The sequence below is a fragment of the Notolepis coatsorum genome (assembly GCF_963971535.1).
Source record: "Notolepis coatsorum genome assembly, chromosome: 19".
Taxonomy (NCBI): Eukaryota; Metazoa; Chordata; class Actinopteri; order Aulopiformes; family Paralepididae; genus Notolepis; species Notolepis coatsorum.
In genome coordinates, this window is record NC_140183.1 from 48,802,271 (window position 1) to 48,815,817 (window position 13,547).

Sequence of the window (13,547 nt, forward strand, 5' to 3'; positions counted from 1 at the left end):
GCCACAGTTGTCATTTAATGGCAATCACCTGATGTTTGCATACCAAGATATCTGCAATGATGATGTAATGAAATAGCCTACTATGAATATGAATTAAATGGAGTTACTCAAGAGGATTTGAGAAGCATAAAAAGTAAGTTTTCATTTTCTGGTTTGTATAGCACTACTAATGTAATTGGATATAAAAGTTCAGACAGATTTCATATAAGCCCATGTCACGTCTCTCTTTCACATTGCCATTGAAGTATCTGGGCTTTTCATTAGCATTACATCACAGAATAGTCTTGGCTCTCGAGCTTCAGAAGAAAGCTGAGCCCACTTGTCCTAAACCACAAGAATGTCAATGAGTGATGTTCCCCTTTAAAAAGAGCAGCGTACCAAGCTAAATATTCAACAACAATACAAAACTAGAAATGAATCCTTTAGCCTAATTTTGTAAGCGCCAGAGTAGGTTTTAGAATGTTTTTTTTTGTAAAGCTTTTGATACTCTCACAACCGGACTATTGCTGGGATATTTCCCTTTTGCTGCGAGTGGGTGTTTCCATTCATGACAGTAACACATTAAGACAACCAGGGTAAAGCAAAGCTTTTTATTGCAAGTATTAGTGAAAGATACACTTCAAACTGAAGCAAAGCAACACTAAAAGACCAACAACATAAGAGTTATAAAATAAAAGAGAGACACATTTAAAACTGAAAAGTAAAGAAGTGTTGGTACAACAGAGGCCATTTCTTGCGACACGGAGGGATAGAGACATGGATCTTGTGATGGTGAGAAGGTCACGGTTCAATATACATCCATATGCTGGTGCCTCACTCAATGGTATCAGAACCCACAATCTTTGAGTTTTAATTAAAAGACGTGACACAAATCTGACACTTCATTACATAATACATTTCATGAAAAGCTGGGCCAATCCGCACGGTCACATTATTTATCGTCCACTTGGCCACACTGCCAAAATATCAGTCTCCGAACCGGGGGGGGAGGGGGGGGACAGCATCAGATATCCTAATCTCTTTAGCAATATTTGGTTCATGATCATTACTGGAATGCTAATGGGATGAAAACGGTTACATCTGATACAGCTACGGGAGTAAACATTAGAGTAAACATTTTTTAAGCAAAAATACATTTGGCTTTGTGGATGGAGGGAAGGCCTATTTGCTTTGGATCAGGATCGACAAGTCCGCCAAATCTCCATGTCTCTGACCCGGGGAGGGGGAGGGGGGGGGGACAACCAACCGAGACAGACGACAGAAAAAGGAAACAGTGATTCATCACAACAACACCTTGGTTCATTATACAGGCACAGGTCTCTAAATCCAGCACTCAAAGGAGCAAGGAACCCTCCCCTGGTTCCCGCTCTCACATCCATTAGAAATGGGATCGACAATGAGGTTTAAAAGAAAGAAAAAAGAAAAACGTACACGTCTCGTACATCAGGGATCACTAGGTACTGTAGTTAGTGGTTTAAGTGAGAGACAAGGCCTGTTGAGGTGGGGGGCAAGGTAGGCTTTTCTTCCCCTCTGTAGGCTACCCAACACAGGCATAGCAAAGTCACAAATAAATCTGATAATGACGCAAGAACCCACTTAAGGCTGAGGCATGGATTGTTCTTGTGGAATGAAGACCTACTCCTGCTGCAAAAGGTTCTGGCACAAGAAAAAGAAAACTGGACAAGAGACAGTTTAAGAGGACAGAAGCAACACTGACACTAACATGTTTTCTACCAGAATCCATAAGCTTTCTGCCTTTTCAACATCTTTCCTTCCTTCCCTACTTCCCCGCTATGTATTAGTCTACGCTCTCGCTCTCCCACCTCCTCTTCCTGTACTGGCTCGGGGAAGTGACACGGCTAACCTAGCAGCTCAGGACGAGAAAGGTAGCTATTTAAATGTTTTCTCCAACGATCAAGTCAGTGTGGTTCAGAAATGGTTCCCTTCGTCAGCAGAGATGAGATCCAACATATGCGGTGGGGTGGGGGGGGGCGAATGGCCCTTCTCAGATGGAGAGAGAACAGAGGGAGGGTGGAGAACACGAGAAAAAGAAATAAGGAGGGGGTGAAGAATCGACCCGACTTCACCGTGACCAATCGGGGCTGATGGATAACGGGTCGACTCTAAGCCCTTCCGTCTCCTCCACCCCTCGCCCCCCACCCTCCATGTTGTTGTGCTTGCGTGTCTACGAAGGATAAGGCGTCAACATGGAGGGGGAGGGGCCTCATCCTCCCGGCTCCGCCCCCACCATGCTGCAATGTAGATGCAGACTTCCAGACGCGTATATATATATGCACTCTCAATAAATACACCATAAAATATTTTGCATGTATATTTTTCATATATATATATTTAAACACATTTAAATAGGACAACAAAATAAAAGTCGGCTCAAGAACTATTTTTAGAAGTCGGATAAGTGTTAAGACAAAACAAGATGATATCTTACAGTTATACTTTTTGTCTCTAAAATTGTTATAAGAATATCGCAATCAGGCATTACTCAAGCATTATACTGTAATAATAAAAGCAATATTTGCAGTTTTCTCTCATGGAGTTTTAACATAATGCAGCATACCAAGGTAAGTGAGGTGCAGTGTTTTTTTTTCTTTTTTAATGTCTCGTTATAGAAAGGTTTCACCCCCCCCCCCCCCCCCCCCTAGGGTACCCATAGAACTACAGACCAACCCTACAGGCCTTTCCGTCTACACACCCTGCTGCCCCACGACAGGAATACAACCGGGCTCATTAGAAAAAAGGATAAGACGTGTGGCGTAACTGCGCTAGGATGAAAGAATGCCACGGTGCCGTTTCAAATGACCATAGTATTGGAATCTGAGAGGGAAGCAGGCCGAGCCATGGGTGAAAGTCACTTGAGCGCGAGAGGCCCGCTTTCAACAACTGGCCACTTGTTTTGGTATCGCTATCCCTTTCGGCTTCTCGTTGGTTTGGGAGTATTTTTTTGGTCCCGCTCCGACCGCAGGAGGAGGCCTGGAGGGACAGAGATCAGAACCTCTTGGCTACGTGTCCGAGTGAGAGAGGCAGTCGATAAAGTGCTGTTATGTTTGTCATTCATGAGCCAGGCCGTGTCACACTGTCAACTTTGCCCCCCCCACCCTGTGTCAATGCACGTTCCACTGTACCAACGTGACCAATGGTCAAGGCTCTTGAGACGCAGCACCATCACCAAGTGAAAGCTCAACCACAATCATATACTTGGCATTTTATATGTAGGCCCTATGTAGGGGAACGCAAGCTTGCATCACCATCTCTAAAAGTAAAAATGTGTCCCTTGCGTGTGCAGGGCTAGAAATTGTATCAACCGCCCCGAAAAATATTTCAATTGTCTTGATGTATATACGTTGACCATCCCAAAATATACAATTTATTATTAGATTTTTTCCCCCCTTATTAAGACTAAAATATAGATGGTCATCTATGGTCATATTCTGACACTCAATAAAGGTAGGAAAGATTGAAATTGAGAAAAAGCTGAATAAAGATCAATACATTAGGCAATGAATTAGGCCTAATGATGAAAGGAGGCGAGTATAACTGATGCCTTCCCAAAACGTTGAGTAGTAAAGTTGAAATATCCAAGTAGTTTAGGCCCTAAGTTAGTCAGACCGTGTGCTTGATGACCAAATTTCCAATAGTGTTGGAGCCAGCTGCGTTTGTTGATGGACTTAGTTACAAGCTAAATAACCAATATAAGCAATCAAACACAATTCAAATAATAACTTTGCTTGTGCAAGGCCATCTCCATCACTGGACACAACCACTCTCTCTCTCTCCATCACTCACCTTCCAATCGGAGTGCGGATGAGCAATCAAAAACTCTGCTACAAGGACTTTATCATTAAACATTTATAATACCAGTACTTAGTGTTCAAGTGTTGTGCGTGAAAGGACAACGTAGGTAAACCTTATGCTTACTGTGGGAGCTTACTCACATTGCGTGGGCCTGCTCTTATGATCTACCAGTCAAATGTGTGATAGAGTCAATGGGGACTTTGTATTGGTTTGTGGCCAACTAGCCGGAGCTAGTATGAGGAACAGCATGAATTGTGCTGAGAAAGGACTCCACCAATCAACATCATCATCATTGGAAAGTAGAAAATAGGGCTATTGTTCCAAAAATCCGAACCATCCCCTTTAATTTCAAGCCCTGGTGTGTGTGTGTGTGTGTGTGTGTGTGTGTGTGTTGCAATGTGTTCTTGGTGAGATGTTTCCTTGACTTTACATTAGTCTTTCATTTCATTTACAGCACCGTCAAGAGGAAAGGCACTTTCTGTGGACTTTTTCCACTTCACTTCATTGCTACCTTCCACCTTGGAAATCGAGAACAATCCAAATCCAGGACACTGATGACTTGAAATGGAACAGAGCTTTACTCGTTAGGCCACTCCTCCACTTAGCTCATAGCCAACATCAGAAAAGCAGAACTGATGACGTATCAGCAGGTTGTTAGCGAGGCAAACACATCTGCTATATGTAAACATGTGTTCAATTGTCCTCAAGAGAGTTCAGTTCATACTCAACAGCCCAGATGCCCATCAAAAACAGCAGATATTCAGCTATAATTAGATCCCAATCCACACAAACCACCAAAACATCAATGACAAATGGCCCTGAATTCTGCAACATACAACATAACCAACCACATACAGAACACACACAACTATCTATATAATCTTCCTCGACTCCAAAGCACACTCTAACACGCTCTAAAGCATGCTCTAACGAAACGCCAGAATCCACTGGACCGTACGTTTACTGACCAAACCTCTGTCCTTCAGCTCTCTCCTCATCTCTTCTTCTTCTCAAGGGGATGGGATGGATTCTACTACTGGCCATGGAATGTAAAGTCCTCTGGCGATGTGGGTAAATGACCGGGGGCAAAGGGTAAAGGCAGCAACAATCAGCTTAAGGGCTTTGTCACGCTGCAGGCTTACCTGGAAGGCCAACTCTTTGTATTTCCCAGCGCACATGAGGTGCTCAGGTGAGGAGGAAGAAGCAACAGCAAGTGGATGTAATCCCCTGGGCTCCAACACAAAAGGTATGGACAGCTTTACCTAGTTACACTATATCTTTTTATCAAAAGGGCCACCTGACATGGAACCATTTGCCTTTCTATTTTTTCTTTTTAAACACCCCTCCTCGATAAGGAGCAAGCATCAGCACAGATAAAAAAAAAAAAAAAACATTCAAGGAGCAACAATTGCGCTCTGATAAGTCAAACAACTCTATTTATATTCTAACAGTGTATATATATATAGACACACAGTATATGTCTATTACATTTGGGTGAGGCTCACAATGAAGACGTTTCAAGATTCAATATTCTCTCCTGTACCACAACAAGCCTCCTGACCGTTTAAAACATCAACAAAACGAAGAGAGAAGATTAAGCCTTTAGAAGCTCACCGTCATTTTTTTTTTGCAAGAGGTGGCAAGTCCACACATCCCTACCGATAACAGTATAACAGTCCAGACACAAGCCACTAATCTGAATAACCCCACTCACTGTACACAGAAATACACTATGTTATACAGTGACAACAGTCTATTGCAATAATAAAACTTTTGTTATATCTTTTTAACCGTTAGCCTACTCGTCGTGATATAATTATTACTAAGATTAATAACTACTATAGACTAAATTTTTTTGAACTTTCTTCTGTTAGCAAAAATAAGTGGTGTGCATTACATAATTTAAAATGTACAAATATACTTTCAATCTGGCTTTTTTTAAATTTATTTCCATTTTTCATTTTTAAAACTAGTGAAAATCACGAAGGCTCAAACCCCCGCTGGCTTCCACGTGCGGGAAGGCTAAGCCTATCGGGAAAGGCAGTCACCCCGGCGTGAAGACGCGGGATGTTGCCGTGACTCACAGTCCACCGGCGGGACAGCCTCTAACCTCCAGAACCTTTTGCTATTGTACCGTTTCATAGATTCACACAGCTGACTACATCAACACAGCTGGGCGGAACATCCTAGAGTTCGCCCGCGCAAACTAAAATCAGAAAGACCCCCTCATATACCTAATTTTCCTGAATTTCCCCAAAGGGATCAATAAAGGAATATCTTATCTTAATGTAAGAGGTCGACTATACAACATATTTTTCTTTTACCCGTCCCAACCCCCCGTCCTATCCCATGCAGACTCCAAATTCAGAGAGATTAGCACCACGCCTGTGTCCAGTCTGACACATGCTTCTCTTTAGTGCACATGTATTGTCTTAACTCAGAAACACCACCGGACCAGCTTCAGGTCTACTAAGGACGCAAAGGGGCCAAGTGGCGACTGTATGTCCAACATATTAGTACACAGTCACTCCTTAAAAAGGGAACGTTGGCGGGTGGGGTTCCCATTGGGCTTCTAGTGAACATGCGGTCGTCCACTTGGCACCTCTGCTTGGTTCTGAAGTCCGGCCTCAACCCTTAACTCACTGTTAAGTACAAACTCAATATAGCAGCTGGATCCATGTTTTGATAAGCAAAAAGACAGCACTGCTCTGATAGAATACTGACGCAAAACAAAGACAACAGCTGAAACTGCTGTACAGGCAAACTCAATATAATATATCTAGGGGGAGATGATTTGAATTAAATGTCTATAGAGAAGTCAGAGAGGTGTAATTCATTTTCAATTCAAAGTTTAAAAAGGAAAAAGAAAGAAAAGGTGAATAAGAGGCATAAGGTGAGGCTTGCTTTCTTCAAGTTACAGAACGTCTGTTCGTTAGGTAGAATACGGCCTTTATTAATTTGTCCCTATTGAAACGGGATCTTCCATAAGTCATTCACACAGCTTTCAGGCATTAAAACCCTTCATTCCAAACAGGCACTTGAATATTACTCCATTATGGCATAAATAGTTTACATATCCGAAGAACATATACTGATCACTCGCTTAAGAGGACCAGTACATCAAAGTGCCATGCATGTGGCTAACCGTTTATTTTTTATTATCCAATAACACTCGTTTTTGTCAAATGAGGTCTGCTACTACTGTTCTTTCACCTTCGTGCTACAGTCCTCTAATATTCTCGTCCCTATGCTTACTGATTATTGCACTAGAGGAAAACTCACTAATCTGTCATTTCAACTTGACCCACCGCCTCAAACTCAAGAGAGAGAGAGAGGGGGGGGGGGGGGGCATCGTGCGAGATAGAGAAAAGGCGCAAAGAGAGCGGGAATGAGAGCAATGAGAGCAACGATGAATACCAATATTAAAACACAAGCTCGGCGGCTTGAGCGACATAATAAATACACGTGTGAGAATGATTAAAAAGGGGAAAAGCTAATCTCAAACGCTCCATGTGAGGTGGAGGTTTAAATTACAAAACCCCATAGATGGCTGTGTGAATGAGACAGACATTAAGGGCTTCAGCCAACAGGAACCGTGTCACCGCTCGTGCGCTCGGCACTTGACTCGAGTCGAAACTAATCTGAAGTCACATGATGAGAAATACAAACCCCCCCCTTCGTCTCCACTCAGACAGGGGGGCAGTGTATCGTCTTGCAGCCTACAGGTGGCACTGTACTCAAAATAACAGCTAGTTTTTGTGTTCTGGACACATCATTGGTCGATTGACACTCTTCACTGGTCACCATGATAAAAGTCACCATTGGGTAAAAAATAAGGAAAATGGAGGAAAAAATAACAAAAAACAAACGGGGTGGATTTCTGGTGTCAAACAAACCAACCATAACCACGACCGGATTGCCACAGAATCCCACCACTCCTTATCTGCTTTTGCTTTCCAAAAAAATAAAAAAGGGTCTAGCTAAATAAAATCTAAATGACAGTCAAACTTGACAGAATGCAACAAAGTGCTGCTGTAAAAAAAAAAAAGACATGAAGGCGAAGAGGTCAAGTTCGCAGATTTCAAGAAAGAGCGTGCCAACACGGACAGAAAATAAAAACAAAACAAAAGGAGAAGTCTCACTGGACCAGAAGTGAAGGAGGCAGATGGGGAGGGAGAGGCGGGGGGCGATGGGGGAGAAAATAAGATAGTTGGCTGGTTTAATATTGCATAATAGTGCTGAGTTTCTCTCTTGTTTTTAAAGCAGCATTTGCATCCTCAGTCCAGTGTGGGGTGGGGTCCTCCTCCTCCTCCTCCTCCTCTCCTCCCCATCCCTCCTCCCCGCCTCCCTCGGCACAGTGTCCGGTCCGGATCGACTGGGTGTTGGGTGGAATCTCACACCTACAGAAACTCCTAACTGGCAGGCCAGGCATGCATGCATGTATGCATGTATGCATGTATGCATGTATGCATGTATGTATGTATGTATGTATGTATGTATGTATGTATGTACAGTATGTATGTGTGTGTGTGTGTGTGTGTGTCTTTGTGTGTAGTTGGGGTGGTGATGATGAGGTCGGTGGAGCTCAGGCGAAGTACATGGTCCTCAGGGTGTCATGGTGGATCTGAACAGCCTTGGCCAGCGCCGAAGGGTCCCGACCGTTGCTCTGACCGGACACGTGGCTGCCCTCCGCACTGGGGGGAGAGGGAGAGATCGTTAATCATGGCCCTTAAAATAGGAGCGGTTGACGGCAAAATTAGAGCATGCTCAAACACAAAGGAGGAATATCAAAGAGTGGAGGTCTATTGTCTCCCCCCCTTCCCCCCTGCCCCTCACCTGTCATGCTCCTTGTCCACCAGATGGTAGCGGGCACGGAAGGCCACCAGGTGGGCGTAGTAGGCAGGCGCTGGGATGGAGACGGAGCGGGTGCAGCGCACATAGGTGTGGCACAGCTGGTAGGTGAGCAGCTGGAACTCGTCTGCGGTGAAGCAGTTGTCGTCCCACAGGACGTGGTAGTGGGAGGGCCGGCTGGTGCCCTGGGGAGGGGGGCGGGCATTTAGTGATGAACCAGGGATTAACTGCTTTAGTTTATATATGTGTACGCTATTTCTATATATGCACATTTCAAAATCACAAACATTAAACAATCCCAGCAAACTTGTTCCCCAGACACACGCCTTTTTCCCCCCTCAACTGAGAATCTCCACTTTATAAGGACCTCCCTACAGCATTATAAGTAAAAGAAAATATGAATCCATAAAGACCAAGCAATATTTCCTCTTTCCCTTCTGTTGGCACTTTGTTGCAGTGAGTGAATGTGACTTGTGTAACAATTATTAAACAGAATTACATGGCTCCCCACAAGCACCCAGCCTGCAGGCTTGAGGAGGCTGTTTCTAATGAGATGGGAGCGGAGCAGAGCGCGTGGCGGCGCTGCCTGGGGAGAGCAGATGGGCAGACTCTACCTGGATCCCAGCGTGACTGCAGAGGTAAAAGTCAAACTCGTAGGGGTGCGTGATGTCCGTGTCCACGGTGGTGCCGGCAGGAATGTTTCCGCTACGTCCAACCTGACGGGGGGAGGAGGAGGAGAGAAGAAGATTGTAAACTACACTCTGGTTTTTTACCGTTTCCTCCCATCCTCTTTTGACCTACTTTTCAGAAACAAATGAATTATAATAAAGTTAGGAAAGAAATCCATTTAACGATACCAGGAATTGAACAAATGGTTTTACAGGGAGCCCTAATAACGCTGTTCTGTTCTCTTCATAAATGGACCTCCACTCGATGGGAAGGCCAAGGCTAACGGCTTAGTGACGGCTTCCCAATCAACCAATTAAAAGCCTAACGACCTCGAGAGCTGCTCTGCCCGCTGTATGCGAGCGCCTGTGCTGTAAATAAGGTTATTACCGAGCCGGTCCAACTCTGGGGGCATTATTGCCGCTGCAGAGCCCTGCCCCCAGAGTTTGCATTGGGCCCTAATGCTTTAATCGAACATAATTACAGGGGTGAGGAGGAGAGTGGACCCAGCGACAACCAGGGTAATTAAGGAGGGCCATTTGGAGTAGCTAACGAGCTGGTGGGAAATAAAGAACATGGACTAACTCACAACAAACTGTTCTGGGCTTAATGGCACATATCACTCTGAGTGACAGTAGGTAGGGTGCAGGGTGTGACTGAGTGACAGTAGGTAGGGTGCAGGGTGTGACTGAGTGACAGTAGGTAGGGTGCAGGGTGTGACTGAGTGACAGTAGGTAGGGTGCAGGGTGTGACTGAGTGACAGTAGGTAGGGTGCAGGGTGTGACTGAGTGACAGTAGGTAGGGTGCAGGGTGTGACTGAGTGACAGTAGGTAGGGTGCAGGGTGTGACTGAGTGACAGTAGGTAGGGTGCAGGGTGTGACTGAGTGACAGTAGGTAGGGTGCAGGGTGTGACTGAGTGACAGTAGGTAGGGTGCAGGGTGTGACTGAGTGACAGTAGGTAGGGTGCAGGGTGTGACTGAGTGACTGTAGGTAGGGTGCAGGGTGTGACTGAGTGACAGTAGGTAGGGTGCAGGGTGTGACTGAGTGACAGTAGGTAGGGTGCAGGGTGTGACTGAGTGACAGTAGGTAGGGTGCAGGGTGTGACTGAGTGACTGTAGGTAGGGTGCAGGGTGTGACTGAGTGACAGTAGGTAGGGTGCAGGGTGTGACTGAGTGACAGTAGGTAGGGTGCAGGGTGTGACTGAGTGACTGTAGGTAGGGTGCAGGGTGTGACTGAGTGACTGTAGGTAGGGTGCAGGGTTTGACTGAGTGACTGTAGGTAGGGTGCAGGGTGTGACTCACCCTCTCATTGCGGTCGGCACAGAATAGGCGTGTGTGGTGGCGTTTCTGGACGACAATGTAAGTAATGCCTGGCTGATACTCCTTCTCTAGGGCAATACAGGCCTCTCGGATGGCCAGCAGCTCATAATACAGCACCTGGGGATGGAGAAGGGAATATGGGGACTCAGAACATTTCAGAAGCCAAAAGAAAACGTGCAATTTTAATACTAAGGAATATCAGGTCTACACCAGGCTAATACAGAATATTGGGATAATTTCCCCAATACTAGAAATGAAGAGCCATATCCAACATGGCAGAAATCAAAGCAAAGCAACTGCTTCATCAGAATTTGATCCATAGAATAGATACTAGTACAGTAGATCTCTCCAATGGTGAGGAAAGGGATTACATCTTTTGTCCACTGACCCCAAACTACCACTACTCTAGCGTTAAAAGCTGAGAAGCCTTTGAATTCTTTGCCAGGATGACTTGCGAAGAGCTCTGCCTCCAGGGCAAGAAACACATTTTCTGTTGTATTGTTTTTATGATCTAATAAAAAAATAATAATGAAACAGTAGTGAGACAATCGTACTGTAACACACACGGATGGATTGGATGGCGGGGGTCTTGAGGTTAACTCAATAGTGTAAATAAGCTATTTGTCATCGATGGTGCACACATGTGGAAGATATTGAGCCATAATTATGCAGGAATGTAGGATTTGCTTCTTTCAGACAGAGTAGAGATGCTGCAAACTGTTCCGCTCACAATTGGAAACATGTGAACATTGTTCAGCGAGCCATTCTTTAGCGAACCGATCAATGCCAATGGCCCAACCACACTGTATGCAATAAGCATTTGTATAGCAAGTGGGATACAGTGGCCACGTCAATCTCATGATAGATTTGCAATTGAAATGTCAATATGATGGGACTGAAGTACCCTATAAACATGTGCATGGAAGGAAACAATTGGGATACTAAGGCTGAAATGTAATAGTTAAGTGTTCATGATACAGTAGCACTTGAATACGTCTGATGGGCTTCCTTTCCCCAATGCCCTGTATTCTATCTAGCTACAGTCAGGGCCATACATAATTTAGACATAGACACAATTTTGGTTCTGTACACCACCACAATGGACTTGAAATGAAACAAATCAAGATGCACTTTAAGTGCTCAAATTAAAGACTTTCAACTTTAAATTGAAGGTATTTACATTCACGTATATAATATATACGTTATTGGGCGCCAGCGATTGACAGCCAAAAATGTATATATACGTTATTTGATCGTTTTCCCTTTTTTCTGATTTTAATATCCTATTCAATGTCAAGGACCTGTATGTTGCCGTTAAAAGGCATACTGGGGGGTGGCCGGGTAGCGCAGCGGACTAAGCGTCTGTCTACCACCGCAGAGACAGTGGGATCGAATCCAGCTGCGGTACCTCCGGCTTGGTCGACCGTCCATACTGACACAATTGGCAGTGTCAGCGGGTGGGAAAGCCGGTGGGGTGGGTCCTGGTCGTTGTAAACAGCGACTGATACAGTTCGGTCGGGGCGCCTGCACAGCGAGGGAAGGATCTGGGGGAGGTAGTGTGACCCTTCCACACGTTACACTCCCCCAGTGAGTCTGCGCTGCCAGGTGAAAAGAAGCGGTGGGCTGGCTACACATGTGTCGGAGGAAGCATGCGATAGTCTCCGCCCTCCCAGACCGACGGTAGGGGGTAGAGTGCGCAACGACCGGGAAGGGGATTGGGAATTGGCATGACGACTAACATTGGGATGGGAGAAAAACGGAAAAAGGAGGGGAAAAAAGATAATACAAACAACAAAAAGGCATACTGGGACTCCGAAGGTGCAGTACCGGCCAGATCCTGTTAGTAGGCAGTATCGAGAGTGCAGTAAATCCTGTTCCAGACCGAGTGTAACACTCAATGTCTCCGGACGGACTTTTCAAGTAATGGGAAACCTAGGGCTTCACTCAATCCCATTGAATCGTTTTCGGGACCCCCGATCCATATGTTGTGGTGGGTTATGTCGTGGACCAGATGGGCATAGGATGGACCAGATGGCGATCAAATAATTGGAATATTATTTTTGTAATACCACCGACCACAGGTAAGGACAATCTGACGTAAATTTCAGCTTGATCGTGCATGGTTTTCATACCCATCCCCCTGATTGGCGTGTGTTGTGGTAATAACAAATGCCGTTATTAGCAATCAATTCATCAGAAACGACCCCCCCACCCCCTTTCATGCATTCATGATGAAACATAATACCCATCATATGCATTTGATTTGAAAATAGTACCGTGTACAGGGACGAAACGCCAATGGATTTAGTAGAATTCAAGTTGCGCCCTATAGCCAGCCTCCCAGGAATTTGCCCGGATCATTCCAAAATTATACTCACCACGGAATAACACATGAACGTATTCATGAAAAAATTTATTCTTTTTTGCATCTTGAACGGAAGATAGTTACTGTCAAATGACCATGGTATTGTATCCATAGCTATAATATAAAATATAGATTTAGCTCTACAAACAACGTGACGCACAGTGAAACTATGTAATGTAGTTATACCCTTCTTGCTGTCTTGTCGCACAGAACTTGTAAGTCGCTTTGGATAAAAGCGTCAGCTAAATGACTAAATGTAAATGTAAATGTAATGAAAACCTGGCCGTGCTATAGCTAGATGCTGAAATCGAATGGCCCCGAATGTGTTAAGGGACCACAAGTAATTAGGGGTGGGGGAAAAAATCGATACGTAGTGGTATCGTGATACTTTGCGTGGCGATACTGTATTGATACAGGGACGCCAAGTATCGATATTTAATTATTCATTATTTATATATTTTTTTTATAAGGAAGTTGCATTGTTCATTTCAATACCTGTAATAGTACAGTAGTCCACACACACACATGTGCAT

The 13,547-nt window shown here is 44.6% G+C and overlaps 1 protein-coding gene across 2 annotated transcripts in view; it reads right to left on the reverse strand.

The window, feature by feature from the left end:
• Nucleotides 1–576: 576 nt before the first annotated feature.
• The window catches only part of ago3a (argonaute RISC catalytic component 3a), a 114,383-nt gene continuing 101,412 nt past the window's right edge, over nucleotides 577–13,547 (reverse strand). For both annotated transcript variants that reach the window (XM_084335791.1, XM_084335790.1), the window contains exons 16-19: nucleotides 10,632–10,766; nucleotides 9,279–9,380; nucleotides 8,650–8,849; nucleotides 577–8,507 (exon numbers count right to left, since the gene is read on the reverse strand). In XM_084335791.1, the coding sequence (XP_084191917.1) occupies nucleotides 8,399–8,507; nucleotides 8,650–8,849; nucleotides 9,279–9,380; nucleotides 10,632–10,766 (546 nt within the window). In that variant the 3' untranslated portion in view covers nucleotides 577–8,398. The remainder of the gene's footprint in view (nucleotides 8,508–8,649; nucleotides 8,850–9,278; nucleotides 9,381–10,631; nucleotides 10,767–13,547) is intronic.